Here is a 25,050-nt window from a genome sequence, read left to right as displayed (position 1 = left end):
TGCAGTATTTGGAGCATTCTTGAATAAGAAACTTTTAGCCACCACAGCAGAAAACCCAAATACATCCAGAGGTAAAGCTGTTTTTTTCAGGGTAAGATTCTGCCTACTGACTCTAGGATGGCTCTAAGAAACCGTACGACCTAGCTTCATGTTGGTGCCCCCAAGGACACCTCGCAGCAACCCTACACACACAAGGATCATTCAGTCTGCTGCCCCTTTAAAACACTTTTTATTTTTACAAACAGACTTACCAAACATATTTTATGTATTTAAATAGTTAATAAAACACTTCCTAGCATTTTAAAGGATTTTGCTCTGAAGAGGACTAAAACCAGAAATACGCTTTCTTTTACATGCACCCATTAACTGTACAGGCTTATTTTTAGAAGCTCCTCAGTCAAGGCTGAGGCCTCAAAAATTATAACCTTGACTACGTTGATGCTTTTGAAAGATACTGGTCTTTAAGACTTGCACATAATTCCATCTGTCTACATAGTACTGTATTTACCCCTAGGATCAAACATCCCGCAGGCTGGTTTGCTGTGGAACACTTTTGGATTAGAGGTAAGATATCACAGAACTACAGGCTTGACCTCTGCTCAGGTGTGGAAACTAGAGATACACAGCTGCCTCCTGCATCCCTCACACACTGCCACTTCCTATGTACTGATTCTGTACCTTGTAACCAGCCAGCTCTGGTCTCCCCCCAGTCAGGTGTTCATAGCAATGTTCAGCTGCTGTGGGACCCCTGTATTGTGCTTCAGCTTCCATCGTAAGGCAGATGCAGACAATGGATTAATCTCTGGCAACTCGTCTGAGTGCAGCTGCAGAACTCCCTATGGGATTTAAATCAGAAGGTAGACGCAGCGCTGACTGATGGTAACGGGCAGAAGGACAGGCTCCCCCTAGGTGTCATTCATCTATCGCACTGCTTCAAGCCAACAGCAACCAAGATGCAGATCCCACTAAATGTTTCCTTTCCTACGTCCACCTGGAACAGGGACAATTGGATGCAAGCGAGGCACGCTGTAACGCTGAACCTATGGAATGCACAATGCAGAGAGATTACAAGAGCAAAAAACTACAAAAAGCTCCCCAAAAGCCCCGCACAAAGTGTTGGCTAACTCCACTTGACATAGCCTCAGAGCAGGCAGATGCCCACGTGCTAGTTTTCAGTCTCTGCTACATCAGCTGAGAGAAATAAACCTTGGGGTATATCATTCAGTTCCATGTGCCAAGTACAGTTTGCTAAATATTAGAGCTATAGTTTTTCTTTGATACAAAGACATTCAGTTTCTAAATAAGATTACTAGACCCTCTCTGGTACCCTAACTACCGCAGAGCTTCTGTATGCAGTGGTAGCTTTTTGAACATTTCCCTGGAGGGAGAGGAAATGCTGTATTAAAACCTAGCTTGTCTTCGGAGGTTCTGAGGTTTTTTTTCTCCACACAATCACGTAGGTTTGTAAAATAGTTCTAAAGTACCCTGGATTAATTCACAGTGCAAAGTCCCTGAACTGATGAGTTTATTAAAGAAAAAAACCTTGTCATTGCAAACATTAATTTATCCAACATTTTATACAAATTTATCCAGAAATAAATTTTAGTGCTTCATGTTATTTACAATGAAAGTTTAGACCTGTAGTTTTGGTACCTTTTGTGCTGGATGAGCCGAGCAGATCGGGAGCCAGCCTTCAGCTGTCCTCTACAGTAGGCAGGTTTCCAGTAACATGGGCTATAAAACACCTTAGCAAGTGGATTCCTGAAAACTCTACAGAACTGTGGAAACAAAGACGCGTATATTCAGTCCCTGATGCTGCATTACCTTCAGGTACTACAAACAAGCTCAGCCACTGGCTGTATCAAATTACTTTAAGGTTGTACTGCACTGGGGGGATGCAAGCACTTCTACAATGTAATCAATTATGGCTTGCTGCTGCTAACACAGCTCCAAACAAAGTGACAAAGCCCGCTACCAGGCAGCATAGGTACTGCTGCCCTTCTCAGCAGCCTTCAAAGCTGAACTCAACTCAGCTGTAGAGGATGGGGAAGAAGGAGAGGGGCGTTCCTGTGCAGGCAGCCCACCTGCCATCCTTGGGGCACAAGGCATTGTCATCCCTAGCGCAGAGAGACCCATTTTAGGTGGCTTGTCCAGTGCAAATCATCACCTGAAAGCCAACTGCAGCAACAAAGAAGAGCTTTACCTGACCAGGAATAGCTGAGGAAAGCATCCTTGAGTTTTCTCTTTCACAAACTCCTGGATCCCCAGTACATTCTTTAACAACAGTCCCTTGGAAGCTCGGTCAATTTTTGTTAACACCATCTGCACAGATACAAAAAGGGAAGATCGAGACAGGAAAAGATTACTTTGCTGCTATCCTGGAATAAATCAAGCAAAAAGAGTCCTTCAAATATCCCAGCCATACTTTAGGCCTACGTTACTAACAATAAAGGTGGGGTAGAAGGTATTCTACTTAGGTAGGACAACTTGCAAAGGCTCAGGCAGAGGGTACACAGCTGCACAGATTGCCTTTAGCATAAAATAACACAAGTTTTTGTTCTACCTTTTCAAGAACAAAGCATCGCTTACCACATAAGGAATCCCAAACTCTTCCAGCATCTCTACTGCAATATGGTCTGTTTTCTGCAGTCCTACTACACCATCAACTAATAGAAAAGTCCTCTTCAAGCTGTCAGAAATACAGGCAACATTAATCACCTCTGTTATATCATCCCACTGTGCTACTTCCAAATTCGTAAGCATGAACAAGTAATGTAGGATTTGGGCCACGCACGGCAACTGAGATGTCAGCATGGAGCAGCACCTCCATCTTTTTTTTCTGCACTACCCCTGAAAGCAGCCACCTCTGCTGCATTTTTCCATCCAGCCCCTCGATGCTGCATATGGGTGTTCAGCTCCCACTGCTGAATGGAGGTGCAGTTACGTTCCTTACTTCTGCCGTTTCTGCAGGTAGGTCTCCACCATCTCCACAAAGTCTTCTGGGGCCCGGTAGCCATATCCTGGCATATCCACCAGAGTAAAGTACTTCCCGACTTTGAAGAAATTCATCTTCTTTGTGTGGCCCTGGGGAGAGGATTTAAAAAAGGGAAAAGTTTAAGACAGAGGGTTAAGAAGTTGCTTTAAGTAGCGGAGCAGGAGATGCCCTGCAAAGTATATCCATACTATACCCTACGCCCCAGAGAATGCTGCAAAAATGCTAGTACTGCTTTAAGCTGTTTTCTCCTTTTTGCAATCCCAAATGGCTCCATCCTTAAAATAACGGGCTCAAAATACCTACGTTCATCTCTGTGCCCGGTGCTTCCCAAAGGGCTTAACATCACGACTGCTTGGCTTGCAAGACTTTGCCGCGTGTGCCAGCCCTGGCTGAGGTGTAAAGCTGGTCACTTTTTACCCTTTCCTTTGCAAAAGCCAAGCCTGTGCTGGCTGCGAGCTGGCACGCTCCCCCGTCACCTCATGTTTCTCCAGCCCTTGCTCCCTTCACCCTTCTCGCCCGGCTTAGCACCGGCTCCTAAGACTAACTCAGCGCAGGGCGGCAGCGCGGCACTCACCGGCGTTTTGGACACCCTGACCTCCACTGCCGGCGACAGCGCGAACAGGGCGCGGATCAGCGACGACTTGCCCACGTTGCTGCGGCCGATGAAGCACACCTGGGGCAGCGGGACAGGAGGGCGGGCGCTCAGGCTGCGCCCCGCACTCCCGGCGGGGCCCCCGGCCCCATCTCCATCCCCGTGCCCCCGGCCCCCACCTCGGGCAGGGCGGGCGGCGGGGCGTGCTCCATGCGCACGGCGGAGCTGAGGTAGCCGACGGCGTGGCCGGGCCCGGCCGCGAAGAGCCGCTCGGCGCTGCGCAGCGCGGCCAGGCCGGGCTGGAAGAGGCCGAGGGCCGCCGCCTCGGCGCCGGGCAGCAGGCAGCGGGCCAGCCCCTGCAGCGGGAACACCAGGGCCGAGCCCGAGCGCCGGCTCCGCTCCAGCCGCAGCGCCTGCGACAGGGCCGCCGGCCCCGCTCTAGGTCCCGCTCCCGGTCCCGCTCCCGGTCCCCGTCCCCGGCCGCGGGCCGCCCGCAGCAGCCGCATGGCAGCAGGGCGCAGCGCTGCGTCCCCTTAAACTCTGCTCCTCCTGCAGCAAGGTGGAGCTCTAATGCTTCGAGCTCCAGTCAGGCCACAGTCGCTGCCTGCTGCACGCACAGCGCTAGCGAGTAAAGGTGTGATTTGTGTGTAGGCAGAGCGCCTCTCTCCTGCCAGCCCCCTGGTGCGAGTAAATCACAGGTGGGTGCGGAGAGAAAAAGCAGAGGAACAAACACCGCAAGGACTAGTTTAGGCACACCGCTAGTGCTTTGTGGTGGTTTAACAACCTAGCTTAATTAAACTCTGCGGTGAAGCCGGTACCAGAAAACCCACCCTGGCCAGAGATCGGCTTTGTAACCATCCTGGTAGGCAGATTTCCACATTTTTAAGCCAAAGGCTTTAAAATAAATAAATAAATATATAAATAAAAAAGCAGAGTGGGTGCTTTCAGGTATTTTTGTCCCACACAGCTCACTGCCGCTGGCATTCCCCACGGGGAGTCCCTGTGGGGCCATCCCAAAGGCTGGCAGACAGACAGAGCTGCCACCTAAAGCCTCGCTCCCCTGCACACACCCCGGGTGACAGACGCGCCCTCGCTGTGCAGATGTCCCTCTCTGTGTGGCCGTGGCATTCCCAGACCTTCAGCAAGGCTGATCGTGTTCAGGTGGGAAGGAACAACCTTGTCTGATTTTGTTCTCCCCGTGGTCTCCCGCTGCCAGCTTTTTCCTCCATAGCCAGGCAGGTCTCCAGGCACCAGCTCAGGACTGCCCTTTTCAGCATGCGGGAGTTTTTGTGGCCAGGGCATCCAGAGGCCATCGTGCGACATCATTCAGCGGTACTGATGGCTCGCACAGGCCACAACTCCGAGACTGCTCCCAGACTGCCCTTGTAAGCGTTGGCTCCTGCCCCTCACAGATCTATGACATGGTTGCTCAGATTACCCTGTTCTCTGGTGATCCGCCCAGAAAACATCTCAGGTGAGGATCTGGGCCAAATCCTTGGTAATTCATAAATGCAGTAAGGCTGGAAAGCAACACAGACCATCCCTAAAAGCAAAAGGGCAGGCTTCGTTCAGCTGGTGCTCGCTGCAGGAGCATCTCCAGGCGGGTGCCGTTGCCCGCCTTGCCCAGGAGATGGAGATGAGAGCGCAGCACAGCGCGGCCTCTTGCAGGAGGCAGCCCGGAGGGTGAAGTGGGACCAAACTGCACCTGGCACATCAGGGATGGGGCCGGGAGGGCAGCAAGGGAGGATAAGGCCCGCTGCTGGAGGCAGGGGGTAGGCACGGAGCCCCTTGAGGAGACGTTTTCTGAGCTGAGGAGGAGGCAGCAGCAATCTGAGGTTGAAGGATGCTTAAAACCAGCCCCAGGGCTGTGCTGGAGACAGACAACAAAGCCAGAAGCTCGGAGCAGCTGCCCAGGACACGGCAGTGATGCCCTTACCACAGTATTACCACACTGTGTGGCTCCAGCTCTAAAGGCAGACAGAGTTTGGGCTTCCAGAAATACAAAAACACCTGACACCCCCACCTGATCTCAGCCAGATTGCTAATACACAACCTTCCCACCTGCTTCTTGCTGCCTCCACCATCTAGTGCTGAGCTATGTCACCCTGATGGATGTGGCTGAAGCTACAGTACCTCCCGTGCTGCAGGGATCTCTGTCTCAGAGAGACAAATGTGATCCTTGTGTCTCGGACCCACCTCTAAATGTGAGAAGCTTTTGTTGCATGTAAGCTCCAAACCACACAGCTGAAGCTGCACTGACCAAGATAGCTGAAATCGTCAAAGTGAGTTTCAGAAAGAAAACTGCAGCGACAGCAGCCGGCAGAGACGAGGATTTCATTATGTCACTGCTGCTGGCTTCTCTCAATATAAGAATTGTGATCACAGGATGCCTAATTTCCTTTCTGATCTCACCCAGTTTTACCTTTGTGTTCCCAACAGGTGCTCTGCCTCTTCTCAGTTAACCTGTACCTACTACCTGGAGGGGGGCCGGGATGTTTGCCTTCCTCCAGTGATTCTCTGGATCAGTGACACCTTGCAACCATTTGGCCAGGGAACGGAAACCCTTCCAGGTGGGCACATTTCAGCACAGCCACGGAAATGCATAAACCAGCTGTGCCTGTTGCTGTGGGGAAAGAGTTTTGTCTCCTAGAACAAGCAAACAGGCACCACCTTACATCAGCCTCGTGGCTTCACAGTCTGGGGAGGCTAACGCTGTTCTGATTAAATTCAGTTTAGTGCATTAATTTCCTGGGAAGTTCATCTTCTATCCAGAGAAGGTACCTTTGCTGGTAGAAGACTGCAGTGTTATCACACAGAAAGATTCTACCCACCTACATTCCCTGCCTGGAGGGTAGGAGGGATTGCCAGTATCTCCTAGAGGAAAGATCTTAAGCTGTTAGGTAGCTTTTTATTTTTTTTTTCCTCTTGGATAAAATCCTCACTGTCAGATCAGAACCAGGCATGAAAATCACTCGGCTTATACTTTGTGCAAGTTCTGCCATAGGTTTTCTTGCATAGTGGTACTGTGAGAAGTGTACAGAAAGCACACATCGATACCATTTCCTCTGTGTTCACCAATTCTCAGCACAGGAAGAAGCTCTGTGCTATGAAGAAGTGCTCTGTGTTGTTTGTAGCTGCAGTCAGGAACCTTCAGGAGCCTAGGAGGAGCGGTGGCTCTGACTGCTGAGGATCACTGGCAGGGGATGATGAGGATCTCACAGCAAGCAAGATGGTGCAGGAGACCTGCATCATCCAGACACGCAAGAGCTGCCTTGGAAGAGATCTGGAAGACCATTTACATCGTCGTCCTCCTCACCATCACTGCAGTCACAGGAGCCACAGGTAGTTCTGGCAGCATCTTGGGACCAAGGAGCTATTAAGGGCTAAGGGGGAATGCATCACAGTCATGTTTTCTCAATTCTTCTTTGGGGGAAAAAGTCTAGGGGAAGGAATCTTTAGAAAGCGCTGAAGGGGTTTTTCTGATGCAGAAGCAATAACCTGCAAGAGTTTAAGATTTAATGGGAAGGTTCGTTCTTCTTCACAAACTCGGCTAAATACTTTAAAAAGATAAAGCCCAAAGACAATGGGATCTGAAAAGACAGCAATAACCTTTCTCCTCCCTACCCTACATTAACTATGAAAATTCACGTTTGTTTTTATTGGGATCAGGTAAGACAGGTGGTTATGGGGCAGAGATCATGAGTCGAATAGGGATCTCTTCATCCGACAGAAAGCAGGCGTGTGTTTTATTTCCAGTTAAATGTCATACTGACTCTTCCACTGTTCCATTTGACAGCACTAGTACCAGGGAAATTGGTTCATATGAACAGGACAAAATTTGTCATTTGTGCTTGACCTTATTAGGAGGGCTGCTCATATCCAGCACAAAAGTAGAGTCAATGTCTTCTGTCATTTTTCTCCTGTATCGGGCAGTGATGTAGAGAGAAAAGCAACCAGAGATCTTCCCATACAGGTGGGCTCTGCAGCTCAGCCAGACTCTGCTTCCCAGTCATGTTGTTTATCTAGTGCTTTAGGGAGGAGAACTCTGCATAAGAAAAGAGTAAAACCAAGGACCAACTTTTGCAAACACAGCCATGAATTTGGCTATTTCTTTCTGTCTAAAAAAGGAGACATGCAGCCCTTGGGCTGGCACAGACAGGACCTCTCTCTGGAGTGTAACAGAGCTGACATTTCCCTCCGAAGCACAGGCCAGAACTCCAAGGCTGTGAGTGACATCCTTGGGCACCTTTTCACACATCCTTCTTCTTTGTCTCCTCCAGGAAACAGAATGGCAGCACAAGCGGGTCACAGCACTGTGATGGCCTGCCCTCACAGAACAGGAGCAACTATGGTGACGTGGAAAATAAGCCCCAAGATAGGAGGCCCCTGCACCTTGGAATTCAGGGCTGATCAGAACAGGGTGCACAGAACAAACTGCAGTGACAGCGTGAAAAGTGAATTCCAACCAGAACAGTTTTATGCCCTTGAGATACAGCAAGTGGGAATGGCTGATGAAGGAAATTACAGCTGCGAACTGGTAAATCAGGAAGGGAATTTCCACCAGATGTACCAGCTGACCGTGCTAGGTAAGGGACTCCTTCCTCATTTCTCTCTTCTCCAAAGGACCACCTCAAGCCCCAGACAGACCAAGCTCCTCTCCTCCCGCACAGGAAGAAGCGTGCACTGAGAAGAGGAGCTTTCTCAGTGGCACAAATGGTCACGCAGTCATTTAGTAGCTCTGTTTCTTCCCTCTCCTCAGTTGCCAAAACATTTATCCCTTCTGCTGCCCCTTTCTCCCCCGCAGAGTTACAAGTGATGGGTGTGAAGCAATCCCCAGTACACTACAGAAGGAGTCTGCATGTGCATCTTGTTTTCCTGTAGTCACTCACTAACACGCTACTTTAATATGACAAAAACACAGCAGGGCAACACCTCCGAGTACTGAGCTATTCGATCAAACACGGGATGTTGTTACCCAGGCAGGAAGAACAGCCCCAATTCCTGCTAGCCTGGCATTCAAATCCATTTTAAGCCACATGCATGAAGGCTGATCGGGACAGAAGTCTGATTCAGCCCTGTATTCTGGGCAATTTCCAACCTCCACGTCCTGAGATGCCTCCTCTAATGGTACATGGCTGTGGTAACTCACCTCAATGTGGGAGAGGTGTCCAAAATGAGGAAAAAAAAAAGAAATCTGTCCTTGTCACTTTGGCACACATTGCTGTGACGGGATGGCACCTCCAGCCTGACTCTCCTCTTCTCATGACGTTCCTTTTGGGTAAAGAATAAGAACAGCCTCTGCCAACTGCAGCAACCCACACGTCTCCCGTTCCTAATGTTTTGCAGTGCCCCCAAGGCTGTCCCTGTACTGTGACAACCACAGCATCCCCGTGTGCAAGGCAGCGGCGGGGAGGCCGGCTGCTGAGATCTTGTGGGTCCCAGAGAACAGCTCCATGACTGAAATAGACAGCCACGACAACGGGACAGTGACCGTGCTCAGCAGGTTCACAGCACACAGCACCAACAGGAAGACTGTAACCTGCAAGGTGTACCACGCAACTCTGAATGAGACCATGTCCACAGACTGTTCCTCACGTAAGCTCCCCCTTGCGTGTTCAGCATTCAAAATCCTGCCTAGCCCTCTGTTCAAGCACTATGACAGGCATCAGTGACGCTAGGAAGATTGCAGCAGGAGCCATGCAGCTGAGCTGAAGTTTCCAGGGAGAAATTTGTTGGGGTCAGGGAAAGATAAACAAAAATGCTGTGAGAACTGAAAAGTGCTCTGTGAAATTTTAGTCAGAATGATAGATTTCTGTAGTCTTCCCTCCCACAGATAGGGCTGTGAGAAGACAGGATTATTCAGATGTACACAAAAGAGTGTTGTCTAGAAAGTATGATCCTGAAAGGGGCACACGGTAAATGATCTGTGAAATGTACCTAAAAGAACTGTTTCTCTTCAGACAGCATCACATGGTTTCTTCACCACGTCATGATCCTTGGTTGTCTGCTGAGCCTCATTTTCCTTTTTGCTCTTTTTCACCTCTACGTATTCTGTGATAACAGGTATGTGCAAGACCAGTACACAAACCCCTCTGGCCAGTCCACGGGAAGTTTAGAAGGGCTTCTGGTACTCCATGTCATGTGCAGTCACCTCAGGCTTTCACAAGCAAGCTAGTTCAGTTTGCACAGCTGGTCTTAGAGGCCATTCATGTGGTGTTACAGAGCTGCTGCCATACTTCTTCCAGCAGCAGAAACACAACGGGAATGGGTAGTTTTATCTGGCTGGTTGATGGATCTGAACAAGGATTGCCAGGCAGCAAATTGCCTTTCTGAGGTTGGAGCCAGACTTCTGGATGATCTTGTCTTACTCAAATGAAACTATGGAAGGCGGGGGCAGTGAAGTGCAGGAAGTATGAAGGTGAGATCTCAAATAAAAAGCCTTCTATTCCTGAGATCCCTATCAAAATAAGGGGGAGGATTTCTGTTTTAATGTTCCTAGAGCCCAAAACTGCATTCACGAGAGAGACTGGTCCTCATACTTACAGTATTGATGTCTTGTTTCCTAGGACAATGAGGAAGCAGTAAAGGCCAAGGCACATTCCATCTGCAGAGCTGTGTCTGGGGCTATTTGTAACGCAGCACCTGAGGAGAGATGAAAGAAACTCCCAATCAGCACTGCGAGATGCAGCAGGGACTCACCAGTGCCAAAGCACGCAGGAAGAAGAAACAAGCATCCACAGTGCAGCCAGTGTAACTGCACCGAAACATGGCATGCAGGGCAGACCCTACCTGACCCGTGTCAGCTTTTTTTATACCATTTCTCTAGTGCAACTGCAGACGTTATCACCCAGACAAAAAGCTGATAATTAAAAAAAAAAAAAAAAAGCATATTTTTTTTTAAATAAAACCAAATCTAACATACATGCAATAAGAAATTAATTTGCCTTGTATGAAAACAAGTCACTCTGTTTTAAATAGATTATATCCTAGTATTTAAGTAGCCTATCTTATTGGTTAAGATAAATCAGAAGAAGTTTTCTTGCATACTAATGAGAAGTAGCTTTCCAAGTACGGTTATGCAGCACTGAAGCTAAATGTGAGCAGCGTTCTCATTGTCCCTATATGAGTTTTAAAGATGCATCAATAAGAACTAAAAATAAATTTAAAAAAAATGATCTTGAGCAGTTATGCCACCTGAAACATAGAAGATATTACAATCCTGAGATCTAAGCCTCACACTTGCACGTACCTCTTTGCATAATCCAGAGAGCCCATGCAACACAGCTCTTTAATAACCAGTTTCTTTAAACACATCTTAATGGCCCTAACACAAGGCAGTCCTTGACTGTAATCTTCCAGTTGATGACAGGCTGCCACTTCTAAGCCTCTAAACATAACCGTGCCTGTTCATCATTTCTGAACTTCTATTTCAGGTAGAGCTGAGTATTACTCTGCACCTGAAATTTCAAAGAAGCAGTAGGTATTTCACACCCACCTCATTTCTCCAGACTCAGCAGAAATCCAGGTCTCATCAGCATCACTATACAGAAGACCCTGTTCCAAACTAATACACCTGGAGACCTTTTCCATCTGCCAGCTGTTAGGCCTCTCTATCCTCTTTACAACTCTTCTGATCCCACATGATGTTAATTACACCTCCCATGCCCACTCCTCACATCAACAGCCATTCAAGCATTTGTTTGTTTGGAGTATCAATTACACAGATCTCTAGCTCTCAGCCAGCAAGGTGTGCTTAAAACTGGAGCATTAATATATTACAGAGAAAGTAAAACACAGAAACTAAGTTATTAAACTCCCCTGGACCTTGGAGGCTCTTCAGGAGAGTGGCTTTTCTCCACAAATGACCACAAACCTCTGGTGTTTTGAGGGCATTGATGAAGTTCAACCAGGTTTAATACATTTGTTCTAGCACCTTGTGTACAAACGCTAGGCTTAAGGCTGACAAAACAGGGTGATTGCCGGCACCCCCTGGCCAGAATAGCACCTGACTGGGCTGAGCTTGAACTTAGGTAGCGGGAAGAGAAGGCAGAGAACAGGGAACTCCATGTCTTTCAGAAATCTGGAAGACAATCTTGATCTGTGTTCTTCATTCACCGCTTCTGTGCATGACTGACCACTTCTCAAGCTTTGCGAGCCTTATTTCATATCTGAGCCAGCACCAAAACCTCATATAAACTTCAGTGATAAGAAGAGCAAGCTTGTAAGTCTCAGCACATGGAGAATAGTCATCTAGCTTTATAGAGAACACAAAATGCTGTGTCACCACACACCTTGTGCAGCTTTTCTAGCAGCATGGCCGTCTGACAGTCCCTGGCCTCCCTTAGGCATCAGGCCTGCCACTTATATTTAGATATTAAGAGTCTCAAGATGGTTTATGCTTATTCTTGTCTATTAGCAGTCTTTCTCATAACCTGATAACGTGGAAGATGTCTTGTTTCCTCTCCGAGCAGCAAATCAGCTTGGCTTCCACTTCGTAGCTGAACAGCTAATTTACACACCACTACCCTGCTTCTCCTCACGTTCTTCACGCGTGGCCAACAGACTCCTATACATGGCTGTTTTGGGGTGTTTCTGGCCATGACACTGTACAAACTCAGAGCGATTCTGCTGGCAGAGCGCAGTGAAACCGCTCCTTTCACTCACTGATGTGGCCCCGTTGTGCCCGTGTGCTGCCACACACAGCTGCTTGGTCACAGAGCTTCAAACGCTGCACAGCTGGCACACGATGCAAATGAACTCGGAGATGAGAGCTAGATGAAGAAACGCTTGGGATGGCTGAGTTACTGCTAGCTCTTTGTGGTGACTGAACTGCCTTATCAAAGGCCAGCAGAAAACCACACTGACTTCAGTAGATATTTGTAGTTATCCTGGCGAGTTGGTTTCCACAGCGCACATCAACTGACTGACTGCACGCACATCACACTCGGCTAAGTCGTATCTCTGCAGCAGCTGAGCAAGCTCCGAGCACCCGTACGTACAAACCTGCCCACAAGCACACAGCTTCTCCACCACTGCATTTTATGTTGAGACCACCTGCAAAGCTGCAACTCTGCTTGACTCTTACTAAGTATATTACAGACAAAGGGAGCACGCAGAGATCTCTTCCTTTCCTCTCTTTGCAAACCGTAGGCAGGCAAAATTTCAGAGATGCCAAAGACTGCCCTAAGTTAACAACAGCCCACCACTGTCAGTAGTACTCAGGACATGAATCTGAGACTTGCTGTACCTCTTGTTTGGGGCTAACCTACTGTACTTCCCTTCCTGTTCTCCAGACTGCTCAGGACTCTAGCCAGAAAGAAAAATAACTTAAATTCTTTGCCACCATTTCCATTCAAATGGTTCAGGGTCCTTCTACCCTCCTTTAGGGACGAAAGAGATCAAACTCGCACAGCAGAGTCCACAGGATTGTGTGACCAGCCTTGCCCCTATTCCTTGGTCTATTTAATCTCAAAGCCATCACAAATCCTTCCGCAGGACAGAGGATGAAGCAACCTAGGCTTTCTACAGTCCGAGTTTCAGCCCAGTCTCCTGGGCAACTACAGGAGCAACCGAGAATGCTTCTTCCTTTCCCTCACTGGACGCCCCATCCTCTCATTGGTGTGCTCACTACACAAAGAGCTTTGGCAGGAAAAGATTGCTTGCCTTTTTCTTTCTTTAGCTATCACTGTGGTATTTTAATATACCAGTTTTTAGCTATTCTTCCCCCCCCTCAAAAAACAAGCAAACAAAAAAACAAAGGAGGAAAAACTTCTAACAAACTCAGACTGCACCAATTTTTCTCCCCCACCTCCACCCCTAAATAAGAACTGACTTCTCTAAGTTTCAGTCCTTCCCCATCATGTTCGCACAACTGAGAGACCACAGAGTCTTATTATTTGTTGCGTGGTGAGCTTGCCCCAGAGTGTTACATAAACCCCCTCTCACATCCTGTTCTTTTGCGGAATTCACTCAGAGCTCTCCAGCGTCGCCAGCTGCATCTCTTCCACATTACTAGTCACAAATCCCTAGCACAATTCTCCTCATATCCCTCCAGTGCTGTCTGAGCACAGCAAACAGGAACACAGACACTGAAAGACGTTCTCACTTCCACAGAGTGTTTCTGAAGCTCGGCACAAGCACACACACCCACGTCATTCCCCTGACAAGCTCTCACACCAACGTGTAGAGTACCCTGCTTTTCTTCTACCTGCTACGATTTGTACAGCTGGAAAAAAGCAAGATAAAAAGAACAGGAGAGTGTGATTCTCACAGTGACTTCCCATTCGATGTATAAACATGTGAACAAAGATGCAGAAAATTGCACGTGTGTGTTTCTCATTGTGGGTAGCGTAAGATTGGGTTACTTCAGAAAATCTTATGAAGCGTTTGCATCCCTGCTTCTGTCTCCCAGATCTGCGTAGAAGTAACCTGGGTGCAAGAATGACCAAACTGACAGAACACTGGGAAAAACAGTCCTCTCCTTCTGGGTGTTTTTGGGGTGGCTGTCAGAACTCCTCACTTTAAGCCAAGAGGGTGACTCAAAAGGAAAAAGGTGCTAAGGGAGCCAGAGCTAGAGATTAAAGAGATTAATACTACAAACCCTAGATCTTTTGATCTAGGGTTTGTAGTATTGGCAGGATACATACAAAACATGGTTGCTCCTTGGTTGTGTGCCACAAGTGTCCCATCACTGAAACTGGTACCAGTTTATGCAGCTCCTCAATGAGCAGTCAGGCAATTTGGTAGGTAAAAATGAGTCAGCGTTGAGGTCTGATCTACCCCAAGACTGCCATAAGGGAGGAAACAGCACGGCAGGGGAAAGGACTGGCCCGGGAGGTGGCAGGGCAGGTGAAGGCATCTCCTTACACAGCAGCAGCTGCTTAGTCCTCTCAAACACCGGTGGTGCTCCAGCACAAGAGAGAAGTTGTGTTCTAGTTAGAGGCAATATCTCTACAGCGGTAAAGAAACTGCAAAGCAGACTGCAAGGGAAGACATGGCCACTCATTTTAAGGAGCTCTTCTGGTGTCTAGAGGTGAATAAACAACAGGCATTTCTACTTAACCCTGCTAGTCAGTCTCCCCCATTCTGGCACAGCTGCCTTCTCCAAAAGCTGTTTTGAAAACCCTGTCACTACTTTTCTGTCTTTGGACACGTTCAGGCACTGGCAGAAGATCACACTGTAAAGAAAAGGCATCAGATTATTAGTTTTTGGGGGAATAAGCCTGGGTCATGCCTGGACAGTGATAACAACCTGTCATTACTAGAGGAAAAACGTTTCCTCCAGTTCCGTAACATCTAAAGCAAAATTTATCTTCACGCTGCTGTGTGAGAAGGGGGGACAAACAGAAGCCACAGTCACTATATCTATTTCCACACGCCTTCCCAGACTGCCAGCACAGGAAGCTTGGTGCTGTGAAGAGGGATCTCAAGCAGGCCATTTGGGAGCAGGCTGGTCAGGGTGGTCTGGCACAGCAAACAGCGATGCCGACTCCTGAGAGCACAGCAGCAAGGTCTTCCTACGCAGCTGAGCAACTCATCCACTGAGCACTGAGAGCAAATTTGGCATGAAATTTGTTGGAAAATTGCCTGAGCCTTCCCACTGCTTGCTATTGGAACAACAACCAGGGCAGACTGCCTTCAGGAGCAAGCAGCTGTTGATGCTGGAGGTCAGGAGAATGTGCACCAATTGTTCCTTAGCTTGGTTGCACCCATGGCTAGATAGCATGTTCACATCAGGAACAGGGTACTGATCTACAGCTGGATGGAAAAAGGACAGAAGAAAGTTCACTGCAGGAGCTGCAGTATAAATGCAGTAGCCTGTGTTCCCCTCCAGTGGGAAGTCTTTCAGAAAAATGGGACCAAGCAAGTGTACTCCCCAGGTTTCCCTGTCACGAGGCCACACCGCAAACTCTCAGCTGAGAGAGCATCCAAACGGCCTTTCCTGGTTCACTGCTGGACAGAGAGGGAGGAAGGCAGTGAGCTTTGGTGGGTTTTGAGGGGTTGGGGGGGATGTGTGGGAGAAAGTTGGCAGGGAACAGCATAGAAGATGTTTAGCTTTTGACAGGAAAAACAAATCCCTATCTAGGGGTTCCAAACTATCCAGCAACACGTGCCAGTGGCTTTCACTGGGCTTTTTGTTGGTTGATACAAGCTGGTATTTCCACTGGGTTCAGGCTCTCTTCAAAACACTTCAGACACATTTTTTTAGAGAAAATCCTTTGATGGAAGCTCACTATTGAACCTACTCAGAGGAACATGCATCAAAGCAGGCTTCTGTCTGACACGTACGGCTGAGGACAGGAGGTTGTCTTGGAGTAGACAGCAGATCCAACTGGCTGCCTGGCCCAGCAAGACACAGGTAAAGGCATAGCCACCAAGGTCCCTTCACAAGGTGTACCAGAACCGGACACCATCCAGAAGGACAAACACTTTCTGGGTTAGGAAAACAAATGCATTAAGTAAAGACAACTGTGTCGCTATCTTCCTTAAAGCACTTAAACAGCACTTGCCATCATGATTGCCAAACAACATCACAGAAGAAAACCACTGAACCCCAAATATCTAGCAGTTAGATTGCTCCTGTGTTTGGAGGGGAATAGCTAATAGGAAACTGTGCGTGCTCTGTGGTTTCCACAGCTATGCTTAAACATCTGTTGTAAAGCTCCATCCATGCACAAAAAGCTCAGGGCACCAGATAAAGCAGATGCTTGCCACTGCAAATCCATTCGGAGTTAAACTGAAGGAAAAACAAAAACACAAACAGAAAACAGTGCAGAAGAGTTCGGAGAAGAATTCTGTACCAAAGACAGAACTGGGAATATATTTATGATGCTTGTTGAATTTCTGAATACTTCAGTTTGTTTCAGCCAACGAAGCCTCAGAATTAAACATTTAGATTCAACATGTAGAAAACCAAGTCTTGACTGATGTCTAACAATAACCAAAAAAGATGCACAGGAAATCCTCACAATGAATCAAGTGCTGTTTTGGCTCAGTGAAAACTCTCATTCCACCCTAAAAGTTAAGTGTTACTACTTGCTTGACGTGTAAGATGGAGATTAAAGAGCAGATAGTCTATTTTGGAACTGTTACCTTGGTTTTACACAAAAAAAGCACATGAGAAAGTATATTAGAAATTACATTAGCATGTCATACATCAGAAAGTATATCTCGTGCACCAAGATGTGAAAAAAAAAAAAACATTAAAAAATACCTGGATGTATATCAAGGAGTGTATTCACGTGGGAATGTACAAATAAAATAGCATTGTCATAGCAGTCCACATCTGAACGAGAGCAGTAACACCTTAGGATGAGACTTTGGAGGCAAACACCACAGTCAGGTATTAGAGTTGCATGCACATGGTCCTGCACCCTCAGCCAAAGAGGTGGAGCTGAAGAGAAGACAGGGTCTCCCCTGCTCCCTTCACATTCACCTAGATGCTTAATGATTCTGCATGTCTGCTCATAACACAGCAGCAAGGCGTTGTATTAACCTGACATCGGGCATCATGCTGGTGAACAGAGTCCTGGGTGAATTACTGCTCTAGGTCTGGAGTCATTTCCCAAGCTCTGAAGAACAGTATAGCCGCTGAGACTGGAGGCACCTGGCATTGCCACCTAACTCCAGAATCTGAGAGTCAGTTTTAATCAGACTTTGCTTTTGTCTCTTCTTATAACCCAAGTCTTTCTTCACTCTTATTTGCAGAAATAAAAGAAACTGTGGCTCATGAGCTAGAAGGTAAGTAAGTTTCTCCTCCTACAATGCATTTTAACTATAATTCTTCATTAGCATATCTTTTGGAAACATTTTCCTGAAAGAAAAGTATGGGTTTTGCCACAGACCCCCCTGTAGTAGGGGTAGCAGACATTATCCTTCATGACAGAAGAGACCAAACCTATCTTCTTCAGAGAGATCCAGTAGGAACAGTCTTCCCCATAAGAGCAGGTCTGTTGGCAAACATTACTACTAGAGCGAGCTTTAGTCATAGGGTAAGACTAAAGGGAAAATAAATCTGTACCTATTTTCCTGTTAGAATTTGTTTGGCTATGATTTCCAGCCATTAATGGACAGCACACATTTCTCACAGAAGACTCCTTTAGCACCTGGTATTTCATCTTGGATGGCTTTGATAGATTATAAGTAATCAAATCTTTGTCAAAAGAACTAGTTTTCAGAGATGAACTTTTCAACAAAGAGAAAGAATTAAACCAGTGCCAAGCCATGAGGGAATTAGGAATGAGGTGAAGAGAGGCACCTTTTATTCATAAATGGACCTTCAAAATTTCAGCACTAAACTTTTTCTAACAAGTTGCACTTCCACTGGGGAGAACGTCTTTATTCTCACTCACAATAGCAGAAAGTTTTTCTTCAATTAGCTCAGTTTCTGAGATGGGTTGAGTTGGAAGCAGTTGTCAGGGGAAGAAAAGTTCTATGTCCCACAGCTCTACTGGTCTCCACAAAAACTTGCTGTCTTTAGCACCAGAAAAAATCCCTCGTTAAACTTGTACAACTTAAGACTAACCATAAACATGGATTTCTGTGTTGTATACTTGGGCACAGTTACTTAAGCCATCAAATAATTTCAATCTTATGGAGCAGGAAAAACATGCAAATCAACCATAGGCATAAGAAAGGACTTCATTTCAAACGTCTCTTATGGTTCTGTTGTTGTTTCATGATAAGGAATCTATATTGCGGAAAGCCACAAGAGGTCTAGACACAGAAAACCACTCTGACCCAACTCATGTTTGTTCTCACGCTAGCGAGCAAGGTGCCACAGTAAAACAAGCTGGTTACAATGGAAGGCGCTCAGGTGACCTGAATCAGGGCAGCTTTGCATGCACCTGCCAGGACATACCTCACTAACAGGCACACTTATGTCTCATTCAACTTTATGAGACCAAGCAAGACTCTACAGCCAGGTATCACTGCTAGGTCAGGTCAAAATTTCCTAAGTGCCACAGAAAAGTTGCTCTGAGCACTCTCCACCACTTCCTGCCAGGCTTTATCGAAGCAGTAACCTTACTGTACTTTTGCAGGAGTCCAGCCAGGGCACAACAGAAACGAAAGAGTTAGCATCTCATTTAACAATTTCTTTCTACATACCCAGCCGCAGGTTTCACTCCCCTCAGGGCTAACCAGGCTCAGCATTGCACTCTGGATACCACAGGATCAGGTATCCCCACAACTTGCAGATAACTCACACTTGAATTGATTTTGGAGGAGAAAAAAGAGCAGAATCCAGAGCAGCTGATGCCTCTCTGAGTTCCAAAGTGCCTCTATGTCAAGCAAACAACCCTACAAAGCTACCACTAGCACTTCTAAGGAAGCTGTTCCCCCCACAGTTTCTTCTCTCCTACAGACTCAATTCATCTCAGCTGTCATCCATGCAAGCAACTACCCAGCCACAGCCGGGCACCCCCCATTAATTGCTTCTGGATAGCCTTTCCCTTTGGTAAGTGTTCATGTCACATTGTTAGGAATTACAGACTGTAAAATAATGCTCATATGCTACATTTGTAGATTGTTTGGACCTTCTCTTACATCTTCCATTTGCTTAGTTTTCAAGCCTCTAATAATGTGTTTTAAACATGATTTTCATGTTTGTTTGTTTGTTTTTCTTTTTTTTTTCTGTTTGTGTTACTTCTTGATGTATTATATTTATGCTAATGCTATAAAGCGAGCAAGAAGTAGAAAGAGCTTTTTGTGAGAAAACCAACCATTACTTCTAACTTTCCATTACCAAAACAAACTGAGATCAGTAAGTTTCAAGTCTTCCTCTGCCACACATGCTTAGTTGCAAAACAGCAAATCTGTGACCACACAGTCTTTATTTTTTACTCAGTGTATCTGTCCATCAGAGGGTTATGAAAAATCCATCTACATCTTCTCAGCATGTGAGCTCCCCCGTGACCTCCGTTCTACCTATCTCAAGTTAGCAATACCTTGCTATGTAAGCACCTCTTCACCTTCCATGTGTTTACTCACACAACAGCCCTTTGAATATGTATGTGCTTATAGCTAGGAAATTACAAGCAGCTACCTGCTCACCAGCAAACAGGAAGACTGAAGTCTGGAACAAAGCTGAGCTGAGGTTATGCTACAGACAGCGTGGCACCTTAGTCACTAGACCTCTTCTTTCATGCAATATGACTACTGGAAGGGCATGAAATGGCTGAGGGACATTCTGCTAATTTACTTTGGAAAAGGATAAGATAAAAAGAAGAGGCAAAATAGAATTTAATCACTTATCAAAAAGTGAACCTCCTGAAATTTGAGTAGTAGGCAAAGCCTTTTACACGGAACTAACTATATTGTTGTGTTTGTTTGTCTATGTTGTTGTTGTTTTTATTATTTTTATACAAGTAATCTTCAGCACAAGTACTGTGCAGAAGGATGTGTGGGTGCTTGTAAGCAGGAGTGATACGGTCAGCCCTTAAGAATGCATGACAGTTCCGTTATAGGAATGTTTCCTACAGTTTATTATATTGCTAAATGTTTATGCTGGATTATCTGTGGTAGATGTCTGCCTCAGCATGGTATTTGATTTTATTCCTTTACTTTTTAGCTTAGGTCAATAACCTCCAAGAACCGTTTGCTTACATCCAAAAGTGTGGACAGGCTTTTATTGGAAAAAGCTGTAGCAGTGATATATTTTAGATCAGGGGGTAAATACACGTCAGATTTTACCTTTCTGTTAATGACATGCTGTGCTGAGTCCCACAAAGGCCTGGTCCAAATTAATCACGGGACAAGACTTTATAAATGTACAACTCATACGTGCACTGCTCTATTCACTGAATCTTTCATCCCAAATGAGCATGCACGAGTTCCAGAGGATGAAAGCACAGGTACAGCCCAGTGCTGCTGCACGTCTTTATTCACAAAAATGTGAGTGCAAGCCCAGACCCTAAAGTCCTTGCAAAGGGCAATTATATTTTGAAACAGAAGTATTTCTAAAGACAGATGAATGTATCTGCATAAATTCAAATTCAAAATAACTCTAATCTTACAAGTACGAACAGAATAAAAAAGAGCTGGGCCTGCCATGTCAGAAAAGGGAAGTGGAGTGCGTGTAACAGCCCTTTGTAAATCTGGACAGAGAGGAACAGTTGTTGTATTTAAGTCAGGGGGATTTAGGATTGCTAGAGTTATCATGACAGGAATGCACAGTAAGCCTCTGGGCTTCAGAGGAAAAGTCCAGCAGAAGAGAAATGGCCTAATAAAGAAACCTATAGCTATGACCAATCCAATTTCAAACAACTGCTGAGGAGGGACAAGGAAACTGAGAGTGATAGACAAGTCACTTTAGTCTCTATTCTCTATGAAGTCTAGAAGAAAGAGCTTGGTTTAGAAACCTGCCTGAAAAATCTCTTTGTACTTCATGCTACACTGAGAGATAAAACTGTACACCAGGAAGATCAGAAGGGTGAAGCACTGGGAAAACCAAGCCTGACTTTTGGCTGCCCTGTGTGGGTGAATAGCTGTCCTCTGTGGGACCTGAATCCTTGGGTTCCATTTACAGAAGCAGTCCAGGTACAGAGACGGCTCAGAAAATGGGCCAAAGACAGCAGAGCCAGTGACTGAAGAAAGAAGTCCTGGACCAGCCTTTCCGCTTTTCAGCTCTAGCTGTATCAACACCACTACGTAGCAGATGCAGCTACCACGAGGTTCAGCGCTGGAATTACCTGCATACAAAGTAGAAAAAACTCCATTTTCGTAAGTATGTAATATTTCCTTCAGTGTCTGGGAGGCCATATATCAGTCACAGTAAGTCCTTCCAGAAGGGAGAAATTGTAAAGAGGTATTATTAAGAGAAATTCCAGTTATTCATTCCTCTGGGACATAAGTAAATTAAGCTGTTCTTTGGGAAAAAGCAGATACTATGGGTATGCAAAAAATTACAGCATGGAGAGGTTTCTTCCCACTTGTATTCTGTTGTACACCATTGAGACATGTGAAGTTGCAAACAGTGTTGAGAATGTCCACAGAAACTTATATGGCTGCTCTGGATAAAAACATTTGTTTTGTTCTCTTTGCCCAGCATAGTCATGTGCTCTGACACACCAAGCTCTTACCCTCTAACGGGCAGGAGAATGATCGTTGTCCACGACCATGACCAGCAAGACATGGAGGCTGAAAGAAACCTGTTATGGTCTGACTTTGAAGGTTCTGCTATTCTCTGTCCTCCAAACATTTTTTCATGCTCTCTTTCCCTCACAGCCAAGCTCTTGTCGGCAGTTTAGCTGGAGAACATAGGTACGGGTCAGATTTCAACCTGATAAGTCAGTAATTTTGACCATAATTTTGGAACAGACAAAAGCCATGTCCATGTTTTTTTTTTTTTTTTTATTATTTTTTTCTTTTTGAAGAAAAATAAGTTAAACCTACTGAGAGGCACCATCTAGACATACAAGTTTATCTGTGTCTGTCTCTGTAGGCAGAACAGTTTCTACATGGTCTATATACAAAGTCAAAATGTGGTGTAAATAAAGCCACCAGACCTAAAAACTTTTTCTTTTTGTGCTGAAAAGTGAGAAGCAGCACAATAAGCACTTCACATGACTAAACTGGTGTTGATATTAGTTCTTGTGGTAATATAACTGCATAACTGAAAGCCACAAAGAATTCAGCAGCAGAAAGCTATGCGAGCCTGAATATATATTTAAATTATCACGAAAATCAAGTTCATGCCATCAAAGTGATCCTGCTGCAGTTGAAACGTGCTCGGTTATTACAGATCCTTTTTATTTTTTTTTTTTTTTTCATCAGAACAACCTGAGCTCACATTCAGTCACGCAGCGGATGCACACCTAGCATTGCTCATGCACAGGGGGAGCCACTCCCTGGTCACAAAAGCAGGTTATGCTTCAAGACCTACTGAGGCCTCTCTGAGACAAGTTACAAACCTAGGACGCTGGGGGTACAAAGGGTGTACTGCATATTTTGTGGATATCATTCTTCAGCATCCTCACTCATGAGACTGTGGGACTTGCCATGGTTTCAGATATTATCAGAGAAATATATTTTACTTGCAGAGAGATACTTTGTCAGCAACTTCCTCTGAGTACCAGCCATATTTGGTTTTTAGCCACTAGTGTTTTTTATCTTCATTCTATTTGCTACTTAGGTTTCTCCAAACTGGTGAAATGTTGTCTAGACAAGCTGTAAGAGAAATAAATAGCAGACTTTTCCCTAAGAGATCCAGAAATTGCCTTCACGTTTCCCCTACCAAAAATGTCCAGTCGACAAGTTTCAAGACTTAGGTGAACACAAATAGATTTACCTAGGAAACAGCAAACACCTGACTACAGACTCATTATTACTGCTATAACCATCAGTACTTGCCAGCTTGTCCCAGGCTGAGCACCTCTGCGCTGGAAAAAGCATCAGCCATGCAAATGAAAAACAGGCTTATACTGTTAGCACTTTGCAGAAAGCTTGGGGAGGCGCTGGTAAAATTTCAGCTTTTTCAGTGCTAAATGGAGAACTTGTCTCTTCCACTAGCTCAGAACAGTAATGCTCTTTGATAGCAAAGATACCAGAAAAGACTCCTACCCCATCTGCTGTGGTGGTTATCAGCCGCAGGTCAGCTCTGTGAGGAAAGGCAGAACCAAGAAGGCACAGGAAGCCCAGCTCTTAAAAAAGGCAGGGGGTGGAAGCTCTCCAGCTTCAAGGATCTGGTCCACCAGAAGCGTGGGGAGTCACAGCACAGAAGTGAAGAGGGAGCAGTTACTCTGCTGAAAATGTACTGACACAAACCACAGTGAACAGAAAACCCGAGACACAGAGGCAAGAGCGGGCTCAAACATTGCTGCAAAAACTGCTCGTGCCTCGTGTGAAGAAATCACGTGTGCAAAGGGATAGATCAGACTGTTCTTTGGAAAACAGTGCTTGTACATACCAGGTCCAGGGCTCTGTGCCCAGGCTGTTTCTTTCTAACTTTGCCATGGTCTTGGCCAGACACCAGATTACATCAGAGAACAGGTCAGAATCCCAGGTGTTCAAATGAGGCATCAAGATGTAGGAAGGGAAGCAGAAATTGTGGAGGACAGTTGAGGAAGAGTCACATTTCTTTCTGAAATGACATAGGTGAAATGTCTGTTCTGATTCTCATGGGAATATGTGCTGCATTAACCCAATATATTGATAGTAATCACAATGCAGAACCGCTCTTCCAAAGCTAAATGTGCTCCAGGATAATTGGATGGTATGACAGGAAAAACTGGCCAGAGACCCACATCCTCTGGAATTTGGCCATCCTCTTGCTGACATTAACATAACAAACTTTCAGGAAGGAGAAAAGCGGTATGAAAAATAAGTATCAAACTTACAAAACTTATGAACAAAATATCAAACTTTGCAAATATACAATTTTTCTGTAAGTGCCTGAAAAGTGGCTCTAGGGATTGCATCCTTTTGGAATATCTCTTCTGTTCAGTGCTGAATATATTATAAGTTTTTCTGAATATGATATTTATACACAAATAGATGACGTCGCTCACCAATGATTCCTGCTCCCAGCACAGCTGTATGGGAGCTCTGAGATCTCATTCAGACATGTAATTCTGAGAGCTGATGGAAAATTATCTCCTGTTATCATAGAATAATAGAATATCCTGAGTTGGAAGGAACCCACAAAGATCATCAACTCCATCCTGGGTCCACCCAGGACCACCCAAAAATCAGACCATGTGTCTGAGAGCGTTGTCCAAACACTTCCTGAACTCCAGCAGCCTTGGTGCTGTGACCATTGCCCTGGGGAGCCGGTCCCAGTGCCCGACCACTTCTAGGTGCAGACCGTTTCCCTAAACCCCAGCCTGACCCTCCCCTGTCCCAGCTCCATGCTGTTCCCTCGGGTCCTGTCACTGTCCCCAGAGAGCAGAGCTCAGTGCCTGCCCTCGTGAGGGAGCTGCAGGCCGCCATGAGGCCTCCCCTCAGTTTCCCCTTCCCTGGGCTGAAGAAACCAAATTATTTCAGCCGCTCCTCATACGTTTTTCCCTCTATTCCCCTCACCATCTTTGTAGCCCTCCTTTGGACACTCTCTAACAGTTTTATGTCATTCTTATGTTGTGGTACTCAGAACTGCATGCAGCGCTCGAGGTGAGGCCACACCATTGCAGAGCAGAGTGGGACAATCCCTTCCCTCACCAGCTAGCAGTGCTGTGCCTGATGCACCCCAGGGTAGGGTTGGCCCTCCTGGCTGCCTGTGCACAGTGCTGGTTTATATTCAACATGCTGTCAGCTAGCACTCTCAAATCCCTTTCTGCAAGGCTGCTCCCCAACCTCTCATTCTCCAGTCTGAACACATAGCCTGGGTTGCCCTGTCCCAGGTGCAGAATGCAGCACTTGCTCTTGTATTATCAGTGATTTAGATGCAATACAAGGTTAGGCTAAGGAAATCATGATATAAAAATGCTTCCCATCATCAATGAAGATTACAGTATCAGTAAAAAGATAT

General features: G+C 46.0%; 3 protein-coding genes across 5 annotated transcripts in view; 1 reads left to right on the top strand and 2 right to left on the bottom strand.

Annotated features, from left to right (window-relative positions):
• Positions 1-210: 210 nt before the first annotated feature.
• On the bottom strand, positions 211-4,467 carry GTPBP8 (GTP binding protein 8). Of its 2 annotated transcripts, none has more exons than XM_068696677.1 (7): positions 3,767-4,467; positions 3,570-3,668; positions 2,954-3,084; positions 2,590-2,689; positions 2,204-2,322; positions 1,654-1,778; positions 211-991 (listed from the first exon to the last, which is right to left on the bottom strand). In XM_068696677.1, the coding sequence occupies exons 1-6, from the start codon at positions 4,091-4,093 to the stop codon at positions 1,694-1,696; spliced, it is 861 nt and encodes a 286-aa protein (XP_068552778.1). In that variant the 5' UTR covers positions 4,094-4,467; the 3' UTR covers positions 211-991; positions 1,654-1,693. The 2 variants fall into 2 exon arrangements, with proteins under 2 accessions (XP_068552778.1, XP_068552772.1); XM_068696671.1 differs by having other exon boundaries at positions 211-1,040; positions 3,767-4,465.
• Positions 4,468-5,547: 1,080 nt separating this feature from the next.
• LOC137863516 (uncharacterized) overlaps positions 5,548-25,050 on the bottom strand; it is a 169,015-nt gene continuing 149,512 nt past the window's right edge. The window contains exons 8-10 of the mRNA XM_068696703.1: positions 23,494-23,667; positions 10,131-10,229; positions 5,548-7,632 (exon numbers count right to left, since the gene is read on the bottom strand). Coding sequence (XP_068552804.1) covers positions 7,575-7,632; positions 10,131-10,229; positions 23,494-23,667 — 331 coding nt within the window. The 3' untranslated portion in view covers positions 5,548-7,574. The remainder of the gene's footprint in view (positions 7,633-10,130; positions 10,230-23,493; positions 23,668-25,050) is intronic.
• On the top strand, positions 6,791-10,760 carry LOC137863485 (cell surface glycoprotein CD200 receptor 1-B-like). 2 transcript variants are annotated; one of them, XM_068696650.1, is made up of 5 exons: positions 6,791-6,929; positions 7,868-8,173; positions 8,934-9,182; positions 9,548-9,650; positions 10,154-10,760. In XM_068696650.1, exons 1-5 carry the CDS (start codon positions 6,791-6,793, stop codon positions 10,170-10,172), a joined length of 816 nt encoding a protein of 271 aa, XP_068552751.1. In that variant the 3' UTR covers positions 10,173-10,760. The 2 variants fall into 2 exon arrangements, with proteins under 2 accessions (XP_068552751.1, XP_068552742.1); XM_068696641.1 differs by lacking the exon at positions 10,154-10,760 and having other exon boundaries at positions 9,548-9,762.

Source organism: Anas acuta, chromosome 1 (genome assembly GCF_963932015.1).
Source record: "Anas acuta chromosome 1, bAnaAcu1.1, whole genome shotgun sequence".
NCBI classification, from domain to species: domain Eukaryota; kingdom Metazoa; phylum Chordata; class Aves; order Anseriformes; family Anatidae; genus Anas; species Anas acuta.
Note: the sequence above shows the minus strand (reverse complement) of the source record. Positions and strands in the feature narration are given on the sequence as shown.

Coding starts and splice junctions, on each gene's coding strand:
- LOC137863485 (XM_068696641.1), top strand. CDS start 6,791: ATGATGAGGATCTCACAGCAAGCAAGATGGTGCAGGAGACCTGCATCA. Junction 8,174..8,933: donor GTACCAGCTGACCGTGCTAG/GTAAGGGACTCC, acceptor AATGTTTTGCAG/TGCCCCCAAGGCTGTCCCTG. Junction 9,183..9,547: donor GTCCACAGACTGTTCCTCAC/GTAAGCTCCCCC, acceptor GTTTCTCTTCAG/ACAGCATCACATGGTTTCTT.
- GTPBP8 (XM_068696677.1), bottom strand. CDS start 4,093: ATGCGGCTGCTGCGGGCGGCCCGCGGCCGGGGACGGGGACCGGGAGCG. Junction 2,690..2,953: donor TACCTGCAGAAACGGCAGAA/GTAAGGAACGTA, acceptor TATTTCTGACAG/CTTGAAGAGGACTTTTCTAT. Junction 2,323..2,589: donor AGTTTGGGATTCCTTATGTG/GTAAGCGATGCT, acceptor GTATCTGTGCAG/ATGGTGTTAACAAAAATTGA.